At 38.9% G+C, this 19577-nt stretch overlaps 1 protein-coding gene across 1 annotated transcript in view; it reads right to left on the bottom strand.

The window, feature by feature from the left end:
* Nucleotides 1-684: 684 nt before the first annotated feature.
* htr4 (5-hydroxytryptamine receptor 4) overlaps nucleotides 685-19577 on the bottom strand; it is a 186810-nt gene continuing 167917 nt past the window's right edge. The window contains exon 7 of the mRNA XM_078260028.1: nucleotides 685-8822. Within this exon, the coding sequence (XP_078116154.1) occupies nucleotides 8735-8822 (88 nt within the window). The 3' untranslated portion in view covers nucleotides 685-8734. The remainder of the gene's footprint in view (nucleotides 8823-19577) is intronic.

Here is a 19577-nt window from a genome sequence, read left to right as displayed (position 1 = left end):
AAATCAGTATGTTGTTTGTTGTGAGGAACATGTCTGCCTATGTGTGCCAGAGTTTTACGAGTTGTATGCATCCAGCCGCATATTTTCCCATGTGCAGTGATTCCTTCCGAGGGAACCTGACTGCTGTAGATGTGACAGAAAGGCATAAAAGTTGTGTTAATCCAGCCAGTGCACATACCTCTGTTTATTTCCTGTTTTCCGGTCAAGTCCACACTGGTCGATTGTCAAACTCATACAATCCAATATTCTAGTCAAATTTGCTGTGTTCCCTCGGAAGGAATCACTGCACATGGGTAGGCACTTGTAGTGACATTTTGAGCATGTTTAGAGGCTAAGAACACGTTTTAAAACCTGCCCTGTTTAAGCCTGTTGGGTGCTAACACTAGCAGGGGGATAACACGGTGTAGGCAGCACCGATTGGTTTAGTTTTTCTTGCTACTGACAGCACTCCAAATTTCCAAACTACAGAGCTACGGGTTGAAATCGATCGGAATTCTCCTTTAAAGAGTTTTTTCTTTCTGAACGGCGGTCATAATCTTCCTGAGTGCCTCCAAGTCATCAATGTTTGGCTTACAAAAGAAGAAACAGAGGAAAAGACAGTTTGGATTAGTTCTGCGAGGCGAACCGACGCGCTCGCTGATTCAAAGTCAAAAACAAAGTCAACACCAGGATTATCAACATCTTTGTAATCTTTAATTAGCCTTCATCAGAACTGTCACATAGCAACAGAAAAAAAGTCATACACATTTCAGCTCCCCGAAAGAGAAGCCTTTTAAGTCCGTTTAATACATGAAAATACCCATTTTGTTCTGTCAAAATAAATACTGAGAGTTTTTATAAAAGTTTTGTTTTTTTGTCTCCTTTGGACAGTCTGTGGGAGTTTTTTTTCTTTCTTTATATACACATTCATGCTGTAAGCTGCAAAACATAAATGAATAAATAAAAAAATAAAAAAGAGATGAAATGGATACAGAGAATAACATGGAGTACAACTCAGGAAGTTGCACAAATGGCAGCCATTGTGGAAATCCTGCTTTTTTTTGTTTGCTCCACATTTATATTGGTAGAATAATTATTCAGATCCAAACTTGCCCTGTATCCTGCAAATCCAAGCAGAAGATACCAAACTATTACTTGAAATGCATCACAAAGAAAGACTTACGCAGTGGCTGCATGAGAACGTACGCAACTGACATCGAAAAAAGGCAGGTAAGATGTTAAAAACATGTCCAATGGACATTTTCATTTTGCAAATAAAAAAAGGCAAAGAGGCTGTGCTGAGAACTTCAGTACCAAATATTACCCTGGCGGTTACATGAAGTGTATAATCCAGCATTATGTGCTGAAATGAATGAAACCAGAAAGTTGGCGATTATTCTGGATAAACTTTTGTTCTTTATTCTTTGATAAAATGTGTGTTTTTACAGAAAACAACACACACATTATTTTGGAAATCAATTTGACATACACAGTGCATCATGGGATATTTTGGTGGCAAAAGGTTATTAAAGGCTACCGATTCTGCTTAAGATAAAGAGGAAAAGTATGGATTGTTAAGGGAATTTAATACCTTAATTATCTTCCATCCTCCTGATTTCTCCAACAATGCAACCCTCACCAATCACCAGTAGTGGATGACTTACATATTGCATTTAGTTCTGTTTTTGTGGCAGTGCTGCTTTTCTGGCTCTAAACCATTCTTCTGCTTTGTATAAATGAACAAGAATTCCGCAAACTCTTTTAGTTGACCACAGCTCACCTCCAGCACTCTAAGCGCAATTTGCCTGAAGTTTTTAGCGCTAACTTCGTGTATTGAGTCCCACTGATAAGCAACAAGATGCTCGAAATCCCACTAATGAACCGGGGAGTTTGAGGACTGGCAATGGATTTCACAAAACTTGAATTCATATTTCTTCACAGGTTGACAGATGCTCTAACTGTTTCTTTGAACAAGTGAAAAGAAAAATGTAGATTTCTATCTTGAAAGTGGCAGCAAGGTTTTTTATTTTCTCACTTCTCCCTGAAATAGCTACAAGATGCAGTGAATCTCAGATGGTTCCTAACTCGAGCGTGCTCAGATTGATTTTTTAGTATCTCGTGATGTGTTTGGTACCATCTCCAAAAATGGTCTTCCTTTCACTTTTTGGCTCATTAAATTCCATGAAAGTAGGCGAGATTGACGGATTGACTTTCCTAATTCTAGACTGAGCTTCCCACACAGTGCACACACACACATGCACACACACACTCATGCACAAACATCTCCACAAGAATGGACATACACACTGCCTGACATTAAGCTTACACGGATGTCATGGAAACTGCAGCCGTGGAAGTGGGCGGGCTATTGAACAGCAAAGTAACGACAAAATAGGCAGAATATAGAAAAACAAAAAATGCATGACAGTCAAAGCCTGTCTCCTTTTATACTTATGGAAAAACAACAAACATATGTTTGTTTGAAAAGAAAATTGTGGGTTTAAAGATGCTTAAAACATGAGTGTGATTGCTTTTAAAAAAGGCTGAATTTGCAACCTCTTAGGGCTGAAAACGTCTGCGTGGAACAGTTTTATTTAGTTTATAATCTTTGTTTACAGATGTTTGTGGCCTCACTCTGCAGCAAGAGGTCACGTTAGTGTAAAGTCCTTCAATGTTCTGACTCCATTAACTAACTGACTGACTAACTCATTTTTATCTCCATTTACACAATGTTGGAAATCCAAAATCATCAGGAAGTAAAGCCCAATTTTCTCTGAGAGCAAAACATATTAGGACAACTTTAGTGAAACTAACTGATATAGCACGTTAACCATCTAAGTCAAAAAGAAATGAGAAATTCTTATTTCACTATATTACGTCACAGGTAACTGATACAAATTCGAGCTTTTGAAATTGAATATCAAAAATGAGGTTATTTTATAAAAAAGAAGAAATGCTATTACAGATTTTGTTTTACAATCTCAACTCTGACTTTTTCATCACATACTCTAAAACCTTTTCATCCATTACTGGAAATGTTTAAAAATGTTCATTGAAAAATTAGAGGGGGAACAGATAGGTAACTGATCCGGTGATCAGAGTTAAATGTAGCTCTTGGTTATCTTATCATTTTGACATATATTGGAAATATATAATATTAAAATTCACCTAAAAAAAAACATCCACGAGCAGTTTTTTCGGAAGGGATTATTGAACCTTTAAGGAATTACACTATTTGGGCTTAATAAACTCCTAACATATCTCAGACTAACTGCGCTAAATTGATCCTTCCTTAAATCACAAAAAAAGTGCATGTGCTTCAGTCATGGAAAGGTCACAGTTTGAACGAGCCAGTTTTGGAAAAAGAAACAATCAAAAACAAAGAAATGTATAGCTGTATAACTTGTTGAGAAATTAGGGAATATTTCCCATTTTCTGTCTAATTGTTTGATGCTGTAAAATTCATTTGTACTGCAAAAACATTCGACAATACTGAAGCAGCCACTAACATTCAGCATACGTAATAACTTTTTATGAGTTTTTCACGAGTCAAGCAGTTTTACTAACCCATTCTGTCACACTGACCATTTTAGACGGGTTGACAACTGAGAAGCTAAGCTTCAGCTCTCTTCCAGGAGCACTGAGGCGAAGAACATCATCTGAACCAATGAAAATGAAATTACTTGAAATTGCAAGGAATTATGGATAGAAGGGGAAATCTTTTTGACATCTGATATAGCTAACCGTTTGCCAGGCTTGGAAAGTCAAGTGTAACATCATGAACTCAGGGATAACTATCGTCTGGGATCATACAAGTGTGTTTTTATCAACTGGTGTAAAAACCAAGTGAACAGCAGTTTCTTTGAATACGTCATGTTTCGACCTCGCCCTTGGTGGGATGTCGGGCTACCAGAAAGTGTCCTTGAGTAAAACACTGAATCCCCATGAGTTTGAAAGTATATTATCCATCCCACATATGTATTCCGCAAAGAGTATCAAACACACCACTAGTGCTTTAAAAGCAGTCTGTTAAGAAATCGCTCCCTCCTTCAGACAGGCTGTGGTCTGAATTCCAATTTTCATAGCAGTACAATATTTAAAAATGTCTATAGAAACTTTTCAAACCACTCCAGCAGCATATTCCACTTTTCTGTTATTGATCCATAGCCCGACACCTCAGCAGAACCTGTCTTTCACCGTCTTTTTTTGAAAAGAAATCACTCTTTGGAAGCATACACATGGGCAGCAGATAGTTGGATTATGCTGCAGAGACAATTATGTGGACATTTTAATACTATAAGTCACCATTTCAATCCATTGTAGCCAACATAATCCAAGCTGATTAATGAAACTACAAACTTCTTGCAGCAGCTCAGAATGTGAACAATGCTCAAAATAGAGTTTGGAAAAAGTGTCTTTCAAAATTTCATGGATATTCATGTTTTGCTTAAGGACACTTCAGCATGGTAAACAGCTGCCTGCAGATGAAAATTATCTCTATATTAAAACTGGTGCAATACATCAATGGCATCGGCAATATTTATTTCAATTGTACATTGTCCCTTGCAAATGACAAAAAAAAAAAATCCAAAAAATCCAAAAAAAAAAAATCTCTGGTCTTATAAAATTGCTTCTTATGGCTAAAAATGTGGAGATTTCACCATCCGCAATGTGCAATGTTGTAACATGATGGTAAAGAAGTGAACTGAACTGTACAGCATGTCTGATGGCTTGACTAAAGCAGCTGACCCTCTGAGGCTCATCTTTATGTATCTGGAGTAACATGAGAGCTGGTGTCATTTTGAGTTTTAGATTGGATATTTCCTCTGAACTCTGACTTGCTAAGTCAAGCTCAATTGGCTCGTCTCTGCAGGGATTTGTAATTACCTCGGCCACCCAGTGTTTCTAGTCAAGAGCTTTTGGGCTTTTCTTTGTGCCAGTGAATCAGTGCTCAACGGTGTTTTCATCTGATTAACTGATTTGAGAGGGCTGTGGTTGTTCCTACACTATACAAATCTTCTTTAGAAGGTTCACTTCTGTTCTCTATCGTATCGAGACTATCTGTCCGCCGTTACATATTCCATATGTACGGAGACGATCCCCCTTAGGCCAGGTATGTGAATACTTTTTTAAGACACAGCGGCTTGATTGACCACGCCCTATGCTATTTCCTATAAAGCACCTGTCCTGGCGTGGACTCACTGATAGTTTGATCTGAACCGTCTCCGAGCGGCCTACAGCTGGAGAGATAGTCTCTTCACTCAGAGAACCAAGGTTACAACGTAACCAAGCGTTTCTGCGCCTTCTTTGGCTCTGGGAGACACAATGTTCCCTTTTACTATCTGTCTATATTTTACAGCTGCCCCTTGAAAACGGCGTGTTACCAAAATGTCCATTTTTCATTAACCAAATAAAAACAACCTTGTTTTAAAATAATTAACAATTCTTTGTTGTGATAATCAATTTGATTTTTTAAGAGTTTAGGATTTTTAACACCCTAAGAAAATTGGTGAATTCTCTGAACCCATAAAGATTGTTCAGTCCTCAAGTTTATCTATATGTATGATCCATGAAAAGTTGGGTAGCAATGCTTTGTTGGGTATTACTAGAAAATGGTAATTTGGGGTCTCTCTTTCACATCTTAACATCTATAACCACATTAGTTCCATCTTTTCAAAGTCACATTTGCACATCCAGTAGATAGCCAACATTATCATTGAAGTCATGTTGGTCCGCTTGATCATTGTAAGTCTAATATTAACTCTTTTTAAGGCTCTGACACACCACAGAGACCGTTGGCTGTCGGTCCAAGTTGTACTGACGGTGAGTGACTTAGTTTTTGCAGTGTGTAAATAGCCAATCCATCTGATTTGTTGTTCAGTTTGAAAAACCGTAATGAGGAAAGCAAACAAACAACTGTGAGAGTGCACACAGAAGGCTCTTCTCATTTTTTTTTTATCCCATCTGATCAATCCAATACACAGAGCTGTCAAAACTGGCCAAAAATTAGGTTTGAATGTTCCTCCTAGAAAACACATAGGTTTGAATGATTGGAATATCTATTTTTGCACATTATGTCCATAAGATGGCAAACGTAGTATGTACAACAAGCTACATAACTAACTGAACCAACTGTTCAGGTGTATTTATTTCAACATAAAAATGTTTTTTAAAAGACTGACATATACCGACAAAATACTAAATAAGTTTTTCTTAAAAAAGTTAATCAACTAATATCCTATACCGTGAAATTTAATAATCACCTTCGCCTGGGAGTACTGGCCCAATCTTCATGAAACTTGCGTGTAGCACGGGCCAAGGTAGAACACATTACATTTTGGAGCGGGTCCGAATCACGGAGCGGATACAAATTATTTTTCATTTTCTTTTAAAGTGCCCATATTATCAAAAAAACACTTTTTCTGGGTTTGGGGTGTTCTTTTGTGTCTCTGGTGCTTCCACACACATACAGACTTTGAAAAACATCCATCCATGCTGTTCTGAGTGAGATACGGTTTCTGAATGTGTCCTGCCTTCAGTCTCCGGGTGAGCTGTTCAGAATCGGCACGGCTTGTGACGTCACAACCGTTAGCTCGTAGCGTTAGCATGCTAACGCTAATGCTAACGCTAGCATGCTTCCTCGTTCTCAATAGCAAAGCACTGCTACAACACACACAAGTTCACCATAATCTACAAAAGAACTACTTCCATGTGCGCCCTCATTTAGAAGTCTCCCAGCTAATCCTGCCTTGTAACTGACCGAAGGTGGAGAAACAGCCTTTCTTTTACTGTCTATGGAGCTAGCTAGCTGACATGATCTACATCTGAGCTACTGCATGTGCCAGTGCAATCAAAGATAGTACAGAAGAAGCAAAGAGGTCTCACTCTGTAGCTAAAACAGAGACCAGCTGAAAAGAGGATCTGCAGCAGTGAGAGAGAGCTGTGCAGTACAACTAAAATATGGTGTTTTTTGAAAATTAAACCATGTAAACCTATTCTGGTACAACCTTAAAATACAATTATGAACCTGAAAATGAGCATAATATGGGCGCTTTAACAATAGGGGAGATTTTGCCTTGGTGCAGGTTTCTGCGCTCTCAGAGTGCCTTTCTAGTTCTCTATGGGTTCGTGACTGGGAGTGAGCACTTCACATTATACAGTCATTGATCCATAATTAATACAAAAATAGGGATTAGGGTTAGCAAACAGGGGTTGCCATTATGCATTATGCAGCTTCCCCTCATGCACTAGCCTTTCTCCATTCCTACAATACTCCTACAATATTCTGTTTTTCATGTATTCAAGTGGCAGCAGCATTACTAACTGTGTGGAGAGTAACTGGTGACTAATCATTTGGTGAGATTCACCCTATCTGGGACTAGCCTTTTGGATGAACGAAGTCCTGGAAGACTCAAAGAGGGCAGGAAATGAACTATAACTTTTTTTTTTTAAAGTAGCAGGTTCATTATGCGTACAGGAAAAATAATTGGCTTTTGTGTTCTCCGTTTCCATGAATATGAACAAATGGAAGCATTTCTGGTACATTCTTTAACATGGACTCATAGCGTGTCGAGATGGAGTAGAACTTTACATCACACATGTGGACATGTACCGTACATACACACTCAGAAGCACACATGTATGAAAACATACATTAACAGCATGGAAACACATACATATGCACACAGACTGCAGAAAACTGCAAATGTAATGACACACACACACACACACACACACATCATAACAATGCAGGTATTGCTCCAACATCATCACAACGCCTGAATCATTCATGAGCAGCTTTTAATGCGTTGTGATCCTTTAACTTCTTATTGCGAGAAAAAAACAATGATTCAGACGGGGCCTTGAGGAGTGATGAACACGGAGCGTGAGCTAGCAGCCTCTATAATAAAGCACTTCGACAGTTCCGCTCAGGGATTTAACGCAGCCTTGCAACCACATTTTCCTTTCAGCTTAGTGAGGATTTAGAAAAGCTGAAAAACTTTGACCTGGGAGACATTAAGGTTCTTTAGTTTTGTGTCAAGGCTCAAACACGTGATGTTTAGCAAAGGAAATGTGGTTCTAAACTCTGCCTCTTTTCATGAAAAACACATGTTTTGAAAGATTTGTTGGTCACCTTATTATGCTCTTCCGCCAATCTTTCTGATTTTGTACTGGAAAACAACAGGGAGCATCTTATAATAATCACAATAATGTCCTATTTATGTAATATCAAATAGCTTTGGCAACATAATTTCACTTCCACGACTCCCAGTCAGTCATTAATCACATCTCGTGCTGTGAAATTCTCCTACACATTCCACCGAAGCTGCCGGTTCTCCACATGACAAGCTGGACTTCACAGCTAGCTACCAGCAGGCCTGCTGATTGGATCACCGTCGCAATCTGGCTCTGATTCAGTTCGACTGGGACAGCTCAGTCTCTGAGGGCCAGCGGATGGGAGAACCAGCATGACAGAGAACAGCATCAGAAAGACTAAGAACTGGGTTTGTTCCAGTCCACTAGTTTCAGCTGAACTTTAAAACCAGATGCACCCTTTGCAATGTCACAGTCCTCGCGTAGATCCCTAAAGTCCCATTGGGGCTCTGTTCTATTTATTTATTATTTTTCTTTTAGATCTGCTGAGTTTGTGGCATCTGCGTTGAATTTGTGAAGGCTGCGGTGTGTTTCCAGCGTCTCTGTGGTGACGGTGTTCGAGCCGAGGTCTTTGGAGATGTGACTGAGGAGTCGTTGTTGGTCACAAGCAGGACTCGTGGGACTCTGTGGCGGTGTGCAGAGACTTTTTCTTCTGCTCCGTGTGGTTCCCGTTCGAAAGGACAGAATACCTGAGAGAGAAAACAGAGGACAAAAACTATAATGAAAATAACTGTTAGCCTCTGCAGCCCTAATGACATGTTTAAAAAAGACAATATATATGAATACTGCATAACAAATGTTATGGATTTGAATCCCATTTCCTGCATTTCTACATACATTTAGGGATTATGGTGATACAAATCCAGTGTTGTGGCTGTAAGCAGTCCAACAAAGTGCTGCAGCAAGGGACTTAACTCTGACAGATGCATAAACACACTGTGACACGCTCGAGATTGTATTGTAATGATTAAGTCCTCCACACGTAAAATACAAGTAGCACTGCAGTTACCAAATGTAAAGTTACTTTGTGAGCCGAAATAAGTGCGTTAGTGTGGCGGTCAACAGAAAGTGCTCCCAGGCTCACCCCCTCTTTGTCAAAGCCCAAAAAACCCAGGTGAACAGGTGAAGCAAACAAGTATGTTATCACTTCCACTCAAACCGCGATGAAAACGCCCACCACCTCCAATATAAGTACATAACAATCAACAAATAACACAAATGAGACCATAAACAACATACAATATGTGGCTACTACATCCAGGAAATAATTAAGTTGATCATAATGATAAATTCTGCCAGAAAGAATAGTTCTAAACTATGTATTGGAAAAAGATCTTACTTTCTTTATTGTTTAAAATAGGGGCCGATGTTATCAATACTGTAGACATTTGATTTTGCACAGTAAGAACCAGTTACTGTATGAAAAGATAGAGCTCTCATGTGTTTCAAACAAATATCTTAAAGCCTTTACGTAGGCCACAGGCATCACGGAAGCTGTATAGGGTCTCACCAAAGAATAAAAACATAGTAACAAGCCCCCAAAAGTTTGACACGGTCAAACTGCAGTAGAAATAAATTGAACATCTTTGGTATCATGTCCTCTGCTGCTTTAAAGCCACCACCCGGCTTTCGTCAAATTAAATAGAGGTGACAAGATGCTGCTGTTGCAGTCTGAAAGGGTGTTGTGGGATACTGCAAAGTACAAAAGTAGCACTTCATTCTTAAAAAGCCAAGGTTTTCCAAACCACATGAGCTGGAGCTGACATTTACCCCTGTTACCCAGACTGAACTTTAACAGTAGAATAAGCTTATATTCCAACATTACAGTCAGTATCAGACCTGGTGCCCTCGTCTAGTATATTCACTGCCAAACAGTTCAGACTTGATAGTGCTTTGTAAATGTATAACACACTTAGTTAAAGCCTCATAACAGTCTCCTGATGGAAAGTGAGTCATTTCTCAGCGTAGTCTGAGCTCTGCTTACTGGAAAAGTGATCACCCAGTCTTTGTAACAAGACGGCGATCGGGAGAAGCTGTCAAAGCTGACCTCAGGTTGACTTTGTTACGAGACATTAGTGGTACAGGAAAGAGCGACAGTAAAGCAGAGATTTGGAGCAGAGGAGGCAGAGATGCTTTAATGGTTCACACACACCATGGCTGGATCCACGCTCACTTAATGTGTTCAAAATCGAAATACAAGCCGAGTAGAAATACAGATGTTGTCTGAACTGATCCTGTCTTGAATCGTAATATATCAAATTTTTGTATTTTATTTTTTTACGATGTGATGAAAAGTCTAAAAGGGCTGTGTGTCAAACCAGTCTTTTCATTTAATGGTTGTTGTACGGTTTAGTAATTTAAAGATACAGCGAGACATATTTGAGTCTAACAGTAAAATCATTTGAAATGTATAGATCGGCAAAAGGATGATGATCTGCAAAGAATCCAGGTGTGTAAAGCTTGTCACGTCATAGCCAAGAAGACTCAAGGCTGTAACCGCTGCCAAAAGTGCTTCAACCAAGTTCAATTATTATAATATATTAATATATTAAGTATAATTTATTTGTACCCAGAGGTAGATTTTGTTTCCAGTAGAGTCCTCATACATGCATATGGGAAAAAAACAAAGAGGCACATATCACACATCATTCAACTTAAGACAGTGGAAATTAAGAAAATTAATTTTTAAAATTAAAAAGTTCTCACCGGTCCAGATTTTACTTAAATATTGATGTGAACTAAATACTGATAATAAAAAGAAAGTAAAACAAAATGAATCGGTAAAAATGTGTTTACTTTGTGAAAACATACATAAAGGTTAAAATATAATAAATAAATACATATATAAAAGCAACAATAAATAAACACCCGAGCAAAGTATAGCTATGACTTATTCCTCAGTGTATTGGCTGCAGGGACAAATCTGTTTTTGTGTCTTTTTGTTCTACACCTAGGGATCGTAAACCTACGCCCAGAGGGGAGAAGCTGAAACTTGGTGTGCAATGGATGGGAACTGTCGTTTAAAATTGAACCAGTTATGAGCTGTAACTGTTTTGTGTACAAGGTCTCCACGTTGAGCTGTGGCTCACCAATCAGCCTGCTAGACCACTTTACTATTTGGTTGAGTGAGTTTTTATTTTTCAAAGAGAGGTTCCCAAACCAGGCTGCTAGTGCAAAATGATAAAACTGATTCATGGTGGTTTTACGACGGCGTGGTAAAAGAGGGTCATGATGGATTTGTAAATGTGGAAGCGACTCAGTTTCCTCAAACAGAATAGGCGCTGATGCCCTTTTTTACACACAGCTTCACAGTTAGTTTGAAATGTGAGTTTTGAGTCTATTATTGTCCCCAGGTATTTATAAGATTGCACATATTGAACAGTTTGACCTTTGATTGATGTAATTTCTCGTGTCTGGATTTTTTTTCTAAAACCAATGAGCATGTCCTTTGTTTTGGCTACATTTAGTACAAGTACTGAGTTAAGGGTATGAATACTTATTACTGTAGATATTTCAGTTTCTTTCTTTTTAATACTTTTGCAAACATTTCTAAAATCCTGTTTTCACTTTGTCATTATGGGGTATTGATTATAGATTGATAAGGCTGCAACATAACAAAATGAAAAATGAAGTGAAGGGGTCTGAATACTTTCGGAATCCCCCTCCCCACTACACCATCACGAACAAGATAAGCAGCTTAGAAAATTGAGAAATATATGGAGCAAAATAAGTGTAATATCAGGAGATAAATCAGTGCATTACGCTAATTTACGAGATAAGCAATTCCAAATTGACAAATACATATTGTCACTGTCCAATAAAAACTATGTATCTCCAAAAGTTGGCGAAGGATTAAGTTGTTTTCTTTTCATGGGTTGACAGAAATCTACTTCTTCAGACAAATAATCCATTTAAAATAGGATGCATTGCTTTGGATTATATCCAAAAAGATTTTCCACAAAGATTAATACAGTACATGGCTAGAGACGCATGGCTTTCACAGGACAGTGATAAAATACAGTTAAATAAAAGTCAAGGTTGCCATTACGGAAAATCACAACTGACTGAAACACATTTTTCTCTGCTATGAATTAGGCCAGAGCTACATTTAGCAAAACACAAAGATAAAAAGAAGTCATTTGTATTCTGTATGTTACATAAATGTGTTCAAGCAAGCAATTCTGATCTGAAAAAAGAAGCATTTAGCAGAAAGCAAAAAGGATGAAGATGACACAGAGACTAATTACATGCCCAACTATACTGTAACTGTAATTAGTTCAGGCAAAGAGTCTTGCACAAACACATTTCAATGTGACATTAGTGCGCAATAACAGCCAACACGGCTCTGTTAAGAGCTAGAAGCACATTTGTTAAAGTCAACAGAAACTCATTCAGAAGGTGTAATGGGCCTCATTTGTACACAGTCTATAGGCTTCACTGCAATTGAATGAGAATAATGAATGTCTGTGGTACACATGCAGGTATTCACGGATGCATGTGTATGTGTGGATATGTACGGTGAATGATTATGCACATTTTGTGCAGACATATCTGTGTATATGTACAAATGTACGTGTTTTTGTGTGTGTGCACCACAGAGGCCTCACCGCGGGCTAAAACCATTACGAGATGTTTACACAAACACCCTGACCAAAGACACTTCCTGCTGCCAAACTGGCCGTGAAATTTACCTTCCAGACAGCCTCGAACATTTAGGGCTTTTCGAAAGGAAACACAGCTACAGATCCTCGCCAGAGCAGAACCCAAAATTGCTGCCACATTGCGGCGTTAAACCCTCAGCTGGTCTCACTGTGGTTCTGCGAGTGGGACGGTATCGCTGCTCATGCTCTTCGGTGGAAACAAAGATGTTGTAGAGCCATGTTTGAAAGGAGAGCTGGGGAAAGTAAATATATATATATATATATATATATATATATATATTTTATTGATCTTACATTTATTAAATCCCAGTAACACATATGTTTTCAGTCTTGTATGTCTCGCAAGGGCGTAACTTTGGGTTCAACATTGGGGGGCGCCAAGCGTCTTCATTTGTGCCTTTTCTGAATCAAGCTATGGTGCAAATATCTTTATTTATGTAAAGGAAATTACAATAGTGTTGTAAATGTAAATGACGCCTATTAGGTACAAGCTAATTAAACATCAAATCAAGTGCACCATGTACTGTAAGCGGTTATGGTCTTTGTACCACTTTGATGCTTTTTGCATTCATCGTTAAGTGCTTCATGCGTCACAACACTAAAATGACTCCAAATGATGGTATAAATGAGGCTGCCATCTGTGAATGGATGTGACAGCACACCAAATGGTGTTTCTAGAATGGGGTTGGAGGGGGGCTGCTGCCATCAGCTTATTGCCGCTGTGTGATTTTTAGGATTTTCAGATAAACTGAAAAGGTTAAATGCTCTTTTGTGGGTTCAGACAACTCTCTGCCACTCCCAGACTCCACTGTTCTTAAAAGTTCACATTTGGACAGTTTACATGCATTAGCTTTTCAACAATAACAGAATGCTTTCGATTATAAGTCGTAGCCCTTTAAAACGGCTGTTTTTTATATATGTATAATGTGCCACCATTTGCATCTGCGTACGTTTATCCCCAGCTTCCGCAGAGGTGGATGTGGCTTGAACCAACAAATAATCAATTCCCCCCCTTATTGTTATCATTAGTTTGCTATTCAAATCTTTGCTTTGCAGTGACATATAATATTAAAATAAACCAACCCTGAACTTGAAGTTGGTATGTTACTATGAGCTGAGGGTCATGCCAAAATTCACAATAGCAGTAGAAAATAAGTCTTTACATATATATGCCTTGATATTAATTACAATATAACTGACATGCAAGATAAAGTAAACCAGATTGAAGTTCAAAGTTCTAATTTGCATTCAAATTATAAATAAGGGAAAACTACAGAAAACTTCTAAAAGCCTCATTAAAAGCATAAACTCTTTACATGAAAGCAAGTAAAGAACAAAGCAGCAATTACTGATGTAACATACCGAAACATGGATAATAACGTACAGAAAACTGCAAACCGGTGTGTGTTCATTTGGAGCATTTATTTTATAATAAAATAAAAAATTTGTAGCGGGACACGTGGCCGCATCCTTTCTGTGTTTATTTGTGGTTTTGTTTGTACACAGCTGAGCCAACAGGCCAACTGGCAGAGACAGGATGGAGATTTGTTTAATTAGGCCAGGGGAAAGAGAGACAGAAGGCCCGGATTACGAGCAGACTAAACATTTCTACGTATTTTGGGCAACAATGTGGCGAACATCCATCTTTCTAAAGTGCCCTTTAGCAAGATATTGACCCTGATGTCTGATGTTACTGTGGAGGCGTGGGGGAAAAAAAGAGAAGATTTCTTAAATGAAGATCAATACGTTTTGAGTCCAGGTGGCATTGAAATATGTATTTTATAACTTGGAATCTAGTTGACAGAGTGCTGACATTGTATATCACACCTGTAAAGCTTCTTCGCTTCTTGTTTCTGCTTCTTCGATACAATTTGAGAGTGTTGTAAAAGGGAAAGTTCCTTCCTTCTCTCCAACACATTAATGGGACTCATTAAGGATGAGTTATTACGGTCATGAATATCCACCTGGATGGCTTTCTTTTCTCCATTCTTTTACACAGAGACATAAACAAATATACACCCTACTTATATTTTAGCAGTTATTGTTTACGGTTACCTATTCCTTGCCCACAGCACAAATTCGGCTGATTTTACTGTATTATCATAACGTAATGTTTTACCTTGATTCACCCTTTTCTGAGCACTACGCTCTTTTCTAACTATTCCCTGTTTCTGTTAGAACAAATTCCTTTCATATTCACTACAGGAGCAGCAGCTTGTTTGGGGACTTTTTTAAAGGGCACCTATAGTCATTGGAAAAGACTGTTATCACCTGTCACTTTTGACACACACAAGCGTTTTCCTATTGGCCGCCAGACTGTTGTGGGTGTGGCTTACCTGTGTCACAGAGCTTACAGAGTGGAAGTGAAGCAGACTAAGAGCGAGTAGGAAGAGAAGGGATGTGTTTTCTATATGTCGGGACATTAAACGGTCAAATCCCGTTTTCCCCATCAAGTTGTGCTCATGTTTTTGTCCGTGTCTTAAATGTCTACTAATGGAGTGTCAACGCTGATTGACGCCGCACCAAGGACTGAGCTGTTTAGAAGATGGAGCAGTGCTTAGCTAAGTTTCAAATGCAAGCCAAACTTTGGAAGCCTTAGACACCTAACGATAATATCAAGATATACACTTTAATATCTCTGGTTGTATTTGACCACTTGGCCAATGATGTAAATCAATGAGGGACTGCTTTGCATGTGAAGAATAGTCTATATCCGGTGCCAATGTCCGTTTCCTTCCGCTTTCTTTGTGTTGGAATTATAAACGACAGTTTTAGGACTATGGTTAACTGCTCCTCAGGTCTCTGCAGGGTAAATTGAGACAGCTAGCTAGACTTTACGTCCAATCTGAATGCCACTATACGTACGTGTACTTTTGATCTGGGCAGTTTTTTTCTGGTTTGAACTATTTTCCCTGTGCACAAAGCCATATCCATAAAAAAACTGGTTTCCTCAGTTTTCTGTGAAAGAACTTGACGGGCCTGCACCGAGTCCTGAGCTCAACCCCATCTGACACTGGAACAGCGACTGCGAGCCAGACCTTATTGCGGAACATCAGAGCTTCATCTCACGAATGCTCTTGTGTCTGAATGGGAACAAATCCCTGCAGCCAAGTTCCAACATCTGGTGGAAAGCCTCAAACAAGAAAAGAGAAGGCTGTTATTGCAGCAAAATATATCCCACTTTTACCAGGATGACGTGTTCAAAACTCAATGTTTGGGTATCCACAAACTTTTTGCCATGTAGTGTAAATATTAAAATAATGTAAAATGATCACTGCAGTGGTAGCGGGCTTTATCCACCCATTGTAAAGTCACATTTAAAGCAGGTACTAAGAGCATATACTGTCCTGTAGCTATGCAAATGGCAATACATTTCTTGAATCTTGAATATGTGATGTGATGATATCTTTTGAGCAAAACACAGTGCTTTTTCTGCCTCCTGTTTTACTGAAAGCCAGACTGCTTGAGGTTTATGACACCATTAAACTGCTGGAATTAATGTGTTATCATCTTTTGTGAAAGAAAATGACATTTACCAAAAAACACATCTTCTGATGGCCAGGTTTAGTGATTTCTGGGCCAGAAATGACCCATTTAAAATTTTTGTTTTATATCAGAAAATATGGGATGTAGAAAAAGCGCTGAAAAAGTGTAGAAGAAAAATTTAAAAATTTAAAACGTTGGAAAAAGCAAAAAAAAACTGTGAAAGAAAGGCGTCAAAAACGTCAAAAAAGAGTGTTTTTTTCAAGGTTGAAAGGAAGACAACACAAGGGTTAAACTAGCCTGCAAATTAGCAGAATCTCGAATAATGCTTTGCTACCACACATTCCTGAATTTGCCTGATTGTTTCTTTTGAGGTAAAAATGTGACTGCACAAGAGATCTAATATTCCACTTCTCTAGGCGGCTAACATCCCCCACTCACTCACACTCTCTCTTGATGACCACTCTCATCTCTCAACCTCTCATCACACACTCAGCATCTCTCTCTCCCTCTTCACTTCTTCTGATGATCCCACTCAGTGTCTTTCGCTCTGAAGTGCAATAGTTGATCATCCCAATCAGGAAGCCTTTTCCTCTTCTTTTGTATTTTCCTTTTTTTCCTCTGCTCTGTGTCAGCTGTCTGTTTCTGCCCGGGACACCAAGACAACAAGTGGCCTGTTTCAGCCTCATGCCACTCGAGGCAAAAATACCTGACTGAGAAACGAGAGCTCACAAGCCACTGTGATGCTGATGAATGGAGATGAAGGAGGGGAAGGCATGAGGACAGAGAAGCAAAGTCCCTCCCCTTTTTGGTGGACCACCATGGGACCTTATTTTAGAAATAATATGTATGTAAAGTGTTATGAAAAGTAATTATTTGATCCCGTTTGAATTGAGTCCTGAATAGTCTTTATCGACAACGTAATATTTACGGGATTGTTCAGGTGCCGCAGGAAATTCCGCCGGATGTCCGTTACCTTCTGCTTTCTTTGTGTTGGCATTTTAAACTCCAGTGGATTTCTGAGAACTATGGTTAACTGCTCCTCAGATCTCTGCAGGGTAAATCCAGACAGCTAGCTAGACTATCTGTCCAATCTGAGTTTTCTCTCGCACGACTAAAACAACTTTTGAACGTACACATGTTCCACCAAAACCCTAGTTCCTTCCCGAGGCTATTTCCAACCGGCCAGAGCACGTTTTTCTCCCACCCGGAGGCTGCGTGGACTAGCCAGACCCTCCTCCGCAGCACTGTGGAGGAAGTTCTGGCAACGTGAGACTTAGTCATGAATTAAACACATGACGTTTGTCAATTTAAAAGATCATTTTGCAAGTCAAGGGAGTAAAACTGTTAGACGTACTGTATACGACGTTGAAAATACGTAATTACACAGACTACACGCCCCAAAGTCGCATAACGTTTCATACCAGGATGTAACATTACTTACATGAGCGACGGGTCTTGCTAATTCTTTCGCTTCCCGGCTGAGGGAAAGATTGCATTGTTGAACATAGCTAACCTAGCTAGCGATGAAGCTGAGCAGCAAGCAAGGTGACGTATATTGCGCAAGACGAGAGATGCAGTTCAATGGGCGGTTTCACACAAGACTGAGTGGTACTATTTTAAATTGACAAACATCATTTGTGTAATTCATGGCTCAATTCAAACAGGATCAAACAATTATTTGTCTCTCGCTGTTCACTACCATATATATACATATATATATATTTTTTTTTTACGAAATAAGGTCCCATAGGGTCCATCGGAAAAGTGGAGGGACTTCTCTATTGAAAAGGTCAGAATAGCAGCCGAGGTGGAGCAGAGGAAGGATGATAAATATGAGATGAACACAATAGACCGGCATTTGAATAGAAAAGAGATTACACAGCATTGAGAATAAAAGGAAGAAGATTATTTTATGCAAACGTTTATAAGGTTTACTCCCACGAGGAAAGTTTGCTTGTAGCTCAGCAACAAAAAAAATATGCATGTTGCCACGATCAGAATGACTTTCTGAAAAAAAACTCAATTTTTGCACTCCTCTAACCTTAAAGGAAGGTTTGTTTGCAACTCAAGATAAAAAAAACAAAACATGTGCACAGGTACTGTAAGCAAAAGCATCATGAGTCTTCACTGAAAAAGGCGAGTGTTATCACCTCAATTACAGTGAGACTGAGTTAGAGTTTCTGTTACAGTGTGGTTGGGAAGAGGAAAGGAGAGAGGGCAAAAAGAGGAAAAGGAAAAGCTGAAATAATTTAATACAAGAATATTTCATGTTTGCAATCTTCTACATAGCTACACTCTTAAGAAATAAATCTGTAAAATTACAGAAAAGGTACTGGCAGCTCAGCTCATACCCGGACTTTGCTCCTTCACCCAGTAGAGCGTGCGTCCCATGTATGCTGAGTCCTTTGTGTAATCCCCTCTTTCTCTCTCCCCACTTTCCTGTCTATCCACTGTCACTATCTAATAAAGGAAAAAGCCCCAAAAAATTATCTTTAAAAAACAAAACAACAATAATAATTATGTTTGTAGCTACAGTTAAAATACAGCATTACAATACAACATGTTCTGTTAGGCCTATATAAAATTATCTCATACAAAGCTGCTCAGTTAGTGAACTTCAGAAAACGTTGAAAAAAAACTTCAGAAATGTCGAAAAAAGCGACTAAAACAAAAATGTCATAAAAAACGGCAAACGTCAAATTAAGTGACAACGTGGACTTCTGTAATCTCTCCAAAACCAACCTCCGTGCTTGATAAAAAGTTGCAGATCACGTTCTATGGACAATTTCTGTTAAATATACAGTCATGCAACTGTTAATACACAGAAAGTTCTTAGCTTGTACTGTATGTTCACAGTCATGACGTCTATTTGCACACGTCCTTTTCTGAGTAAAATAAAGTAAAAGTAAAACTCAGGCAGAAGATCCAACAATAAATGAAATATGTTGATCGGGCCTCCAGAGTCCAAAGTCCAAGCTTTCAGCCGGTCAGCTAAAGCAACATTGCTGACACCATGTCTACTGAAAGAATCCGAAAGATGTCCTTTCATGGGATTACATCTTGAAGGCTAGTATTCTTCCTCTCATGCTCGATAAGGCATCAGAAAGCATTAGGGAGAGCTGAGAGATTTTTAGCCAGGGCCAATCTGCACCCAATCTCCACCAGGCAAACAGAAAAAAGGCCAAAGAGATGAAATGCTAAAGGAATGCGACTGCACGGATCTTGTTGTTTCCACAGTGATGGAGCACCATGAACATTGCATATATGGTCAGAGGAATGGAGGTGGTGAGAAAGCTG

This window comes from Sander vitreus, chromosome 10 (genome assembly GCF_031162955.1).
Source record: "Sander vitreus isolate 19-12246 chromosome 10, sanVit1, whole genome shotgun sequence".
Classification (NCBI taxonomy): domain Eukaryota; kingdom Metazoa; phylum Chordata; class Actinopteri; order Perciformes; family Percidae; genus Sander; species Sander vitreus.
This window is presented reverse-complemented; position numbering and strand designations above follow the sequence as displayed.